The 12,425-nt window shown below is 47.5% G+C and overlaps 1 protein-coding gene across 1 annotated transcript in view; it reads right to left on the reverse strand.

The window, feature by feature from the left end:
* fbn2b (fibrillin 2b) overlaps positions 1 to 12,425 on the reverse strand; it is a 310,225-nt gene that overhangs the window by 177,472 nt on the left and 120,328 nt on the right. Inside the window, exons 10-12 of the mRNA XM_038776744.1 lie at positions 11,826 to 12,089; positions 10,385 to 10,528; positions 1,396 to 1,515 (exon numbers count right to left, since the gene is read on the reverse strand). Of these exons, the coding sequence (XP_038632672.1) occupies positions 1,396 to 1,515; positions 10,385 to 10,528; positions 11,826 to 12,089 (528 nt within the window). The remainder of the gene's footprint in view (positions 1 to 1,395; positions 1,516 to 10,384; positions 10,529 to 11,825; positions 12,090 to 12,425) is intronic.

Below are 12,425 nucleotides of genomic sequence, written 5' to 3' on the forward strand. Positions count from 1 at the left end.
ACCCGACCTAGGCCCACTCCCCCCACCCCCCGCCCTATCTCCATAGCCCTACCTAACCTGCACATCTTTGGACTGTGTGAGGACACCGGAGCACCCAGAGGTGCTATGCAGACACGGGGAGAATGTGCAAACTCCACATGGTCGCCCAGGGTCAGAATCAAACCCCGGTCCATGGCGCTGCGAGGCAGCAGAGCACACCTGGGACAATTTCCTCCAGTAAAGTTGCTATATTTAAAAAATTATTCTTGGGATGTGGGCATTTCTGGCTAGATCAGTATTTATTGCCTATACCTAATTGGCCTTGAGACGCGTGGTATTGAGCTGCCTTCTTGAACCGCAGCAGTCCCTATGGGTGTAGGTGCGACCACAGTGCTGTTATGGAGGGAGCTCCAGGATTTTGACCCAGCGACAGTGAAGGAACTTAGGATCCTAATCAGGATGGTGTGTGGCTTGGAGGGGACCTTTCAGCTGGTGATGTTCCCATTGATCTGCTGCCCTTGTCCTTCTAGATGGTAATAGTCACGGGTTTAGAAGGTGCTGCCTCAGGATTGTTGGTGAGTTCCTGCAGTGCATCTTGTAGATCAGGGGTGGGCAAACTTTTCCGTGCAAGGGCCACATTCAGAAATTCACAATTCACAAAGGGCCGCATAGTATATTAAGTAAAATAATTACTTCACCCGGTTATGATTCTGGGCGCCTCATATAGAACATAGAACAGTACAGCACAGAACAGGCCCTTCGGCCCTCGACGTTGTGCCGAGCAATGATCACCCTACTCAAGTCAACGTATCCACCCTATACCAGTAAGTAACCCAATAGCCCCCCCCCCCATTAACCTTAAAAAAAATTTAAAAAAATAAAAAAAAAATTTTTAAAAAAAATTTTTTTTTTTTTTTTTTTAATGACTTGGTGGGCCGCAGAAATACCTTTGGCGGGCCGCATGCGGCCCGCGGGCCGTAGTTTGCCCACCCCTGTTGTAGATGGTGCACACTGCTGCAACTGTGTGTCAGTGGTGGAGGGAGTGAATGTTAGTGGATGGGAAGAAAATCATGTAGGCTGCTTTGTCCTGGATGGTTCAAGCTTCATCCAGGCAAGTGGTGAGTATCCCATCATATAAATATAAATGCAAATGGTTACTGTTGCTCAAAATGGAAGAGGAGGGAGGATATTTGATTTGTGTTCTATCTGTTGCAGTAGAGATCTACACAGCTATTTTAAAATTGTTCCCAGTGCATTATCGTATCATTGCCGTTACAAGAAACCATATCAATATACAAATAACAACGAGATTAACATGGGACCAGAGAGCTGTGTGGCAAAACAGAATGGACTCATTAACTGATTTACAGAGTATGAAAGGAGGTTGCGAACTCTGATCTCCACGGTTACACTCACCGATACAGGCTTGCTTGGTGGCGGTACTCTGGAAACCATCATGACACTTGCAGTGGTAAGCACCAGGCGTGTTAACACAGTCACCATTCACACAAGGGCTACTGGAGCATTCATCAACGTCTGAGGAAAAGTAAATATAAAGCAGCCAAACGTTAAAATTAACTAGCTCACCGAGACGAGGGAATGCATCAGCAAAGGAAACCCTGGCTCTCTAATTACTGAGACTGGCTGCTTGCTAATTGGAAAACTTTTTTTTTTTGACAAAATAACGGCTCTGAATAATTAGAGAGTGTGTAGATGATCCCTGCAGAGCAGGAGCCTCATGCTTGGGAGATGTTTGTTGCTGTGGTCACATAGTAAATTTGAACCAATCTTTAGCCAAGTTGTATTTAATCAGATAATTGCAAAGGAGCTCAAGGTTCCCATTTCCTGGCATCCTTTAGTGGCCTGCGTTCTGTGGCAATCTCTCATGTCCGGGCCGTTCAACATCCATTCCCAAATAAACTCATAGCTGCTCACAATGGGATTTCGGGGTATTTTGGATACTTGGCTTTACACAGTCACACTCCAAATCATATATCTTTCCATAATCTGTCTACTTAATTCAGGAGTCTTGAGATTCGGTTGCAGTACAGAGTTTCAGGTGATTAAACTTAAAATCCGACCGTGTGTGATTATTAATAAGCTCAAACCTGCTGTTGTCCTTATTACAGGCACTGTGACAGGACCTGAAAGAAATGGGACAAGAAAACAGGGGTTCTGCCCATCGTCCCATTCTGTCTAAAGTGCATGCACTCTATAATCTATCATGGACTCTAGCTCACCCGTATAATCTCCCACAGCTATGTACTCTTTATTCTATCCATTTCATCTTCTCACACAGCCCATGTGTACTTTATAATGGACTCTATTTCACCCATTTAATTTCCTCTCACAGCCCATCATAAACTCCACCTCATCTATTTTGTCATCTCAGGACAGACAATGAACATTCTATGTCAGGATTTCCCAAACCTTTGCAGCCACAGAACCCTTTTGACCTCCCAAGAGTATTGACGGAACCCCTAAGAAACATTCTTATTATGTTGAAGATTAAACCACCAAAACTGGATTGTTTTTGCGCAATGGGTACAAACATATAAAATCAAATTCATAGAAGTCTTTTCTATTTCTTATCTGTACACATTTATTAGTATTTACAAGTTCCCTTTTTCAACAAAGTACCCAAGTCTCACCTTCTTTTTGTCATTTTTAATGGGAGGAGTGATGCTGCCTTTTGCCGCTAAAATCCGTTTAATATTGAGAATTCTGCTGAAGAGCTAGATTCTCATGTCAGATACTCACGTGCATTCACCCACACTCCCACCTCTCTGTCTCACACGTGCACACACACTCTCACGTCTCCTACACACACACTCTCACCTGTCTCTTTCCTACACACACACTTACACGCACACATACATGCTCTCGCTCTCACTTCTCTCTCACACACACACACTCTCCTCTCTTTCTCTCTCACACACATGCTCTCCCTCTCACCTCTCTCTCTCACACACACTCCAACCTCTCTCTCTCTCCCTTGCTCCATGGTTGCTTCCCCTCCCGCCCCATGGCCACTACCTACCTTGCTCTGCTTCCCACCCTCCTTTGCCCTCGCCCTTGCCTGGGATTTAGAATATTCACTCTGCCACTATTTCCAGCTCATCCAATCAGAGACTGGCTTCTCAGTGTATTCGCTGCTGATAGGCACACTCGTCAGCCTATCAGTAGTCAACACAATGTGAAAATTTTCTCTGATTGGACAAGCTGGAAAGGCAGACTTTTTTCAAATTTACAGAGGTCAGACCGACTAATAATAATAATCTTTGTCACAAGTAGGCTTACATTAATACTGCAATGAATTTACTGTGAAAAGCCCTGTGGAATCTCGCGGCCGTCTTCTACGAAACCCCAGGGCTCTGCAGAAGCCAATATGGGATCACATGTACACTTTATTCTCTCATAGTCTCATTCATTTAATCTCCTTCCACAACCCTTTCCTCTCCTTTTTTTTTCCATCCACATCCTATGCAGCACCAGGCCTATCATAGTTTTCAACATCCTGGCCCAATTTGGCTGGTCTAGGAGGGGAGAAACTATAAACAGGGAGTACAAAGTGGAAAGAAAAATGGCAGTCATTTGCACAGTCTAAACAGGCAGACTGAACTTTCAGAAGGGAGGTGTCTATAAAACCTCTCTGTTCCCCAAAGTAATCAATATTCAGCCATCCTCACATGACTGGCTGTCAGCAGCATTCAACATTTTTATAATATTGCCTTGTGAATGCACTGGAATTGTTGCATCCTGTTAAATATAATCAACATACTTTTGCTAAAATTTATAACCAAAGACCAAACCAATTTAGAATTTAGAACAGTACAGCACAGAACAGGCCCTTTGGCCCTCGATGTTGTGCCGAGCAATGATCACCCTACTCAAACTCACATATCCACCCTATACCCGCAACCCAACAACTCCCCCTTAACCTTACTTTTTAGGACACTACGGGCAATTTAGCATGGCCAATCCACCTAACCCGCACATCTTTGGACTGTGGGAGGAAACCGGAGCACCCGGAGGAAACCCACGCACACACGGGGAGGACGTGCAGACTCCGCACAGACAGTGACCCAGCCGGGAACCGAACCTGGGACCCTGGAGCTGTGAAGCATTGATGCTAACCACTATGCTACCGTGCTGCCCCGCTGCCCCAATTGTGGAGTCAGGGCAGAAAGACAGAGGAACATAGAGTGAAAAATCCACTCCATACCTTGAAGCTTTACGTATTAGCATCTTCCTAAATTATACCCGACATACAGCAAACCCCTGACAACAACCCCATGTACACTCCACCCCTGGCAGACCTACACATCCACACACACACACCACATACAAACACACACATACACACAAAACATACACACACCATAACCTACTAATATCTTGTTATTTTCAGCAGGACAGAAATCCTTATGGTCCATCATCCTGCAGACTGCAACTTCCAATCCCACTCCTATCTGCTTATTTATCCAGTTCCTTCTTTGAAGGAATAAGTTTAAATCAGTATTAAGATTGCTTTTAGTCTGTTTTCATCTGAACATTTGGTATGAATCTACTTCATATTTCTTTTGACTATAACAAACCGGGTGACTTCCTGCATAATCATTGTTTTCCATCATTTTTGCGCCCCATCCCTTATGTTACAATTTATTCATGAATATACACCCAGTGTCATTCAGTGTAATCTCTTCTGTTCCTGCTATTCTTTGCTCTCACATTTGTGAGTGGGGACTGTTTATCATCAGTTCAATGGCAACCTTCTGTCAGTTGGTCCACAGAGGCACTGTGTAAGAATGCAGGAGGTGGAATGGTTACCATCTCAACCTTCAACTGACCAGCTCTCTCTGTAATCCTCAGGGCCGCACATATCGCTTCCAGGATACTCAAAACTCACAAAATTTGGTTATCGATCCTCTCCTTGAGAAAAGACTAATTTTTACCTGGAGCACCATCAAGGAATCTTACAGCCACAAAGGTGGCCATTTGGCCCATTGTGCTTGTGCTAGCTCTTTGAACTAGCCCTTTAATTCTGTCCTTTTCAATCCTGAGCTTTAACCTCTAGAGGGCCCTGCAGACTATGTGGTGCACTCAGTGGCTGGAACTTTCTCAGTGCACAGGGTTGCAAAGTGGGTGACCAATTGTAATAATTACATACCATTTAAAATCAGTGGAAGTCTGGTAGAATTTACAGAACATGTCTATGTTGCTCAAACCCTGAGTTCCTTTCGTTCAGTGAAAAATACAATCTCTTGGTTGCAGCTGAGCCCTTGACTATGAAACAGGAAATTCCAATCAGGCTGGTTTTGATTAACACTCCTTTCTGAAGAGACGAACTATTTAGCACGTGCGCTGGGGCCGGTAATTTAATCGCATCCAGTATTTGAGTTAGATCAAACCAGGCAGAGATTTTCACATCCTGACCAGGCTGGGGCTGGTCTCACAGGGGAGAAAGTATAAACAAGGCATAAGAAAGGGAGAGAGAAATTAAGAGTCACTTGAGGAGACTTAACAGACAGACTGAATATTGTGGTGAGGTTGGTTCAAAGACATCCCCGACGAGGACTATGTCCCGGGGGTGATAGGGGAAGACCAGACGGGATTTGTTAAGGGCAGGCAACTCAAGGCCAATGTTTTAAAATTCTAAATGTTATTAGGATGCCCTCAGAAGGAGAGGAGGTGGAGGAAGTGGTAGCGATGGATGCGGAGAAGGCTTTTGATCGGGTGGAGTGGAATTACCTGTGGGACGCGCTGGGAAGGTTTGGGTTTGATGAGGGCTTCATTGACTGGGTGCGGTTGCTCTGTCAAGCACCAGTAGTGAGTGTGCGTATGAACCGGCTGAGGTCGGGTTATTTTGAACTACACCGAGGGACGAGGCAAGGGTGCCCCCTCTCCCCGTTACTGTTTGCTCTGCCCATAGAGCCATTGGCCATGGCGTTAAGAGCCTCTAGGAACTGGAAAGGGCTGGTTTGGGGGGGTGGGGGGGGGGGGGGGGGGGGGGTTGTTGGAGCACCGGGTCTCGCTCTGCGCAGATGACCTGCTCTTGTATATTTCAGACCCGTTGGAGGGGATGGGGGAAGTAATGCGAATCTTGGGGGAATTTGGCAATTTTTCAGGGTATAACTTTAACATGGGGAAGAGAGATGTTTGCGATCCAGACAAGAGAAGAGACTGGGAGAGCTGCCACTTAGAATGATAGGGAAGAGCTTTCGATATCTGGGAATCCAGGTGGCCCAGAAATGGGAGGTACGACACAAGTTAAACCTATCCTGGTTGGTAGAACAAATGGAAGGGTACTTTAAGAGATGGGACATGCTCCCACTATCACTGGCGGGGAGGGTACAGACCGTGAAAATGATGGTCCTCCCCAGATTTCTGTTCGTCTTTCAGTGCCTCCCATCTTCATCCCTAAGGCCTTTTTCAAGCGGGTGAATAAGGTTATTGCGGGCTTTGTGTGGGCGAGTAAAACCCCATGAGTGAAGAAAGTGTTGCTGGAGTGCAGTCAGGGGGAGGGTGGGTTGGCTCTGCCAAACTTCTGCAATTACTACTGGGCGGCTAATATAGCCATGATTAGGAAGTGGGTAGTAGGGGAGGGGTTGGCATGGGAGCGGATGGAGGCAGCGTCATGTAGAGACATCTGTCTGGGAGCATTGGTAACGGCACCTCTGCCGTTCCCCGCCGGCCCGATACTCCAGAAGTCAGGTGGTAGTGGCGGCTCTGAGAATCTGAGGGCAGTGGAGGAGATATAAGAGAGTGGACGGAGCATCGATTTGTCCACGATTTATAATAACCATAGGTTTGTACCGGGTAGGCTAGATGGTGGGTTCCGGGGTTGGCAGAGGACAGGAATTAGAAGGATGGGGGATCTATTTATAGATGGGAGCTTTCCCAGCTTGAAAGCCTTGGAGGATAAATTTAAATTGCCAACAGGGAATGGTTTTAGGTATTTGCAGGTGCGAGACTTCCTGAGAAAACAGATGCCGGCCTTTCCGCTGCTGCCGCCACGGGGGATACAGGATAGAGTAGTTTCCAGTACCTGGGTGGGAGAGGGGGAATGTATCGGATATTTACCAGGAGCTTTCGGAGGCGGAAGAAATTCCGGTGGAGGAGCTTACGGGCAAGTGGGAGGACGAGCTAGGAGGAGAGATAGAGGCGGGTCTATGGGTGGATGCCCTAAGCAGGGTTAATACCTCCTCATCGTGTGCCAGGCGTAGCCTGATACAATTTAAGGTAGTCCACCGGGCACACATGACAGTGGCTAGGATGAGCAGGTTCTTCGGGGTAGAGGATAGGTGTGCCAGGTGCGCGGGAAGCCCACAAATCATGTCCACATGTTTTGGGCATGCCCGAAGCTTAGAGGGTTTTGGCAGGATTTTGCTAAGGCAATGTCCACGGTACTCAAAACATGGGTGGTGCTGAGTCCGGAGGTAGCGATGTTTGGAGTGTCGGAAGATCCGGGAGTTCAAGAATGTTGTTGTATGGTTGAGGTTCGTGAAGATTGGGCTTGGGGGGGAAATGTTTATTTTTCCATGTTGATGCCATTGTTTATGTTACTGTTATAAAAATTTTCAAATACCTTAATAAAATATTATTTTAAAAAAAGGATATCCTTGATAAATGAACTAATTTCTGCACTGTCTGCTTGGCCTGTGTTGGACTGTTTTTTTTCTTTTTTCAAAGGGGATGTGGGTGTCGCTGGTTGAACCAGCATTTTTTAATCTTCCCTAATTGCCCTGGATCTGAGTGGCTTACTAGGCCTTTTCAGAAGGCAGTTCAGAGTTAACCACATTGTCAGTGGGTTTGGAGTCACATGTCGGCCAGGCCAGGTAAGGGAGGCAGATTTCCTTCCCTAAAGGACATTTGTGAATCAGATGAGTTTTGATGACAATTGATGAAAGTTAAATGGTTACAATTATTGAGTCTTGAGCCAAACTTTTCCAGCTGTTTCCGCGGGCAGGATTCTCCGGGCCCACTGACAGCGACCCCGCCCCTCCTCCACAGGTTCCCCGGGGGTGAAGGTTGTGAACAACAGGAAAACCTGCTGACAGCGGAAGATCCCGCCGCCGTACAATGGCGCTGCTTCCACTGTCACAACACACGCTCTGGGGAGGGGGCCGGCAGGAGGCAGAAATTCCCGCCCTAACTTTATATTTTCGATTGCTTTGATTGAATTCAATTTCCATCAACTGCTGAGGCGAGATTTGAACCTATGTATCGACAGCAATAACCTAGGCCTCTGGATCATTAGTCCAGTGACATTAACCACTGCAAGACCATCTGCTCACTGTAAGTGGGCGTGCTCGGTCCTCGTCCATTCCCAATAGAATTGGAAAATCAGGAATAATCAGTTGCTCATTTCTCCATAAGAAGCACAATTCCTTCCTTCCCACTCTCCAAAACAAAAACTGTGGTTGGAAGGATATTGCTGTCATCTGGCCTCTCCCACCTAATGAGGTGTGCAGACCACCAAAGTCCCCTGGATGTTCAATCCAGGTTCGAGTTGTGCTATGTTTAAAGAAAGTCCAATCGGTTCCACAAATCAGGATATCCCATAGACTTTACAGCCAATTAAGTACTTTTGAAGTGTAGCCATTGTTGAAGGGTGGCAGGGCCATTGGAGATATCATGGAGTGTTTATCCATGTCCTTTTATAAGTCACCCTCGCCCCAAATAAGGATTCTCTGCTCAGGGTTACAAGCCAAGGCCCACAGCAGAAGCATCAGATTTTCAGTGGTGATGGTGGAACCGTGAGGGGCAAACTTGCTGACAGGCGAAGTTTCCTTTGGGAAGCAGATTTGTTTTTTTTACAATAATCTTTATTGTCACAAGTAGGCTTGCATTAACACTGCATTGAAGTTGCTGTGAAAATACCCTAGTCCCCACATCCCGGCGCCTGTTCGGGTACACAGAGGGCAAATTTAGAAAGTCCAATTCACCTAATAGCATGCCTTTCGGGACTTGAGGGAGGAAACCAGAGCACCCCGAGGAAACCCGCGCAGACACGGGGAGAATGTGCAGACAGTGACCCAAGCCGGGAATCGAACCTGGGTCCCTGGCGCTGTGAAGCAACGGTGGTAATCACTAAAACCATGGTACTGGGAAACCATACGTGCATTCTCTTCCCTACTCATATTGTACATTATTCACTGAAATTGAAAATGGGAGCCTCAGATCTGCAACTAAAGAGGAAAGCAGATCACAAGGCAGGAGAAAATAAGCAGGAGGCCTGCCCTCAGGCAGATCACCTGACCATAATACCTGCACCTGACTATCCGCTAACCTGTTGAAAGATTGGGTAAGGACAGGATCAGGTTTGGCTCTGACAGCCCCAATGAGCGAGTAGCTTGCTGCCACTGCATGTATCAACTCACATGGTGCCATGAGACTGCACTGCAGTGAGAGTAGCACCCAATAAACTGTAAACTTAGCAAGAGTCAGCACCCTGGATATTGTACCCCAAATGAGTCAGCACCCAGGGCACTGACCACAGCAACCTGAATACTGTACCATAGCCAGAATCTTTACCCAAGATATTGTAACCCTGGCAAAAATCAGAGCCCAGGGAACTGCACCTCAGCAAGAGTCAGCACCTATCTTGGTAATTGGTGAACCAAAACCAGTGGTGGGAAGGGGAGCTGTCTATCTGATTGCCAGTAAGGCTCCTGACAATTTAAAGGAGTAACTGGACCTATGCTTTGATTGGGTGGCACAGTAGGTGGCACTGTTGCCTCATAGTGCCATGGACATGGGTTTGATTTTGACCTTGGGTGACTGTCTTGTGGAGTTACGGGGATAGGGCTGGGGAGTGGGCCTGGGTGGGGTACTGTCCAGAAGGTCAGTGCAGGCTCGATGGCCTTCTTCTGCACTGTAGGGACTCTGCATTCTATGGATCTGAGGATTAAAGCTCAAAGAGAATCAGAGTGAACTGTATCGAATGTGAGCAAGTATCTGGGGAACTGTACCCCAATGTGAGTCAGCATCTGGGGAACTGTACCCCAATGTGAGTCAGCATCTGGGGAACTGTACCCCAATGTGAGTCAGCATCTGGGGAGCTGTACCCCAATGTGAGTCAGCATCTGGGGAGCTGTACCCCAATGTGAGTCAGCATCTGGGGAACTGTACCCCAATGTGAGTCAGCATCTGGAGAACTGTACCCCAATGTGAGTCAGCATCTGGAGAACTGTACCCCAATGTGAGTCAGCATATGGGAAACTATGGCCCAGCCAGTGTCAGGTCCAGGATACTGTACTTCAGCAAGTCGGTGCTCGGGAAACTGCACTGCAGTGAGAGCCTGTGATATGGTGCGAGACATAGAAATAAATTGAATGAAATAGATGGGAAATATCCCCACTCCCACCGTGGTGTGGCCTAAGCAGCTGGAGTTAGTACTCACCAATACACTCTCGTCGCACATCCTGCTTGAAACCCATGTTACATTCACAGCGGTAACTTGATGGTGTTGGAATACAACGTCCATTCAGACACAGGTTGGTGAAGTGTTTACAAACATCGATGGTCTGATTCAATGTGGCTGTACCTGGAAAAGGGTTAATTAAAAAATCAAGGGTACAGCTTCACATTTCTGTCCAACAGGTTCAACGCTTTTTAGTGACTTGGTAATTATGGAAATATTTACTGTTTCCTGTATTATAAAAACCCAATCTAGTCATCCTTTCCACAGACCTGAAGCTTGGAATCTATGTCCCATGTGGTTTTCCTTTGCTGGTACAATTTACAGATTTTTAAAATCCACCTGGGTGAATATTCTGGAACTCCTTCCCTAACAGATTGCAATTGTTCAAGATAGCAGCTCATCGTCACGTCCTCAAGAGAATCTGAGATAGGCAGAACATTCTGGCCCTGCCAGCCCACATCCCATGAACCGCCTCTTGTTCTCTCCATCATAGCTTTGCATTTCCTTGCTTACTACTACCAGGCAAACTATATTTCTATTTTATTTTTCAAACCTTCACAGTGGAAAACACTGGGCAGGATTCTCTGATCCTGAGGCTAAGTGTTGACGCCATTGTATACACCGTCGCGTTTCTCGACGACGTCACCATGGCCTCAGGAGCAGCGATTCTGACCCCTACAGTGGGCCAACACAGCACTGGAGCGACCCACGCCGCTCCAGCTGCCGATCCCCGGTGTCAAATAGGCGTCGCGGGTCTGCGCATGCGCAATGGGACCGGCGCCAATGCACACATGCGCAGTGGCTTCCTTCTCCGCGCCAGCCCCGACGCAACATGGCGTAGGGCTACAGGGGCCGGCGTGGAACAAAAGAGGCTCCCAGCCCGAGAGGTGGCCCCCCCGTGGGGTCGGACACCCCTCCCGCACCAGGCCGCCCCCGGATGCATCCACGCCGAGGTCCTGCCAGGTAAGAGGAGGTATGAATGGCGTCGGTGATACTCTCCTTTTTTTTGCGTGGCCGCTCAGACCAACCTGGGCGGAGAATCGCAGGGAGGGGCTGCGTAGAGCGGCCCCCCACCGGCGCCGTGCTGACCGTACCTCCGCCAATGGCCGATTCTCCGCTCTCCGGAGAATCGGCGGACTGGCGTCAGGGCAGCGTGACGCGATTTGCGCCCGTCCCGGCGATTCTCCGGCCCAGCCCCGAGTGAGAGAATCCCGCCCCCTGTTTTTTGCATCTTGCAAAACCAGGGCCTACCTAATCGTTCTGAATCACTGGAGACACAAACCTATTTCAGAGGAAAGCAAACCTCCATCTACTAAAAATCATGTCAATAGCGTGAACTATACATGGGAGAATGAATTAACACTTATTTCTTTGAGTTTATCTCATGTGATCTTTGTGTTTTCATCAGTTTAATACTTACCAATGCCGGGTCCGGTTCCAGGTAGGCCTGAGAAACCTGTTCCAATCCCACCTGGTCCGATCCCACTAGGCCCGACCCCATTAGGCCCAAGTCCACCAGGCCCGACGCCAGCAGGGCCGATTCCACCAGGCCCCACTCCACCAGGGCCGATTCCACCTGGGCCAAGCCCATTGTGTCCAATTCCACCAGAAAATCCTGGATATCCTATGCCTGGGTAACCCGGTCCAAAGGGAAGACCCTCAATGCAAAGTCTGCGATATTCATCTGAAAAGCACATTATTGAGAGCATTGTGTGAGTTTATAAAATTGCATTTTTTAAAAAATATTTTTATTCAAAGAAAATTTTACAATATTATAGAAATAACCCCAACACAACACAATCCATCCGAACCAGATGTAAAATCGATACTATCTCCCCCAAGCCCAACGGGTTTCCACCCCAAACAGAAGTCAAACCCCCCCCCCCCCCCCCAGGAATGTGGACCAGGACCAGTCACATTCAGGTGGTCACACGTTCTGGTTTTACCTTTGACAGAAGGCTGGCCTGCAAGTGGGGCTGTAATACTTAAATGAGGCAATTGGATGACCCCCCTTCTCATT

This window comes from Scyliorhinus canicula, chromosome 18, assembly GCF_902713615.1.
Source record: "Scyliorhinus canicula chromosome 18, sScyCan1.1, whole genome shotgun sequence".
NCBI lineage: Eukaryota > Metazoa > Chordata > Chondrichthyes > Carcharhiniformes > Scyliorhinidae > Scyliorhinus > Scyliorhinus canicula.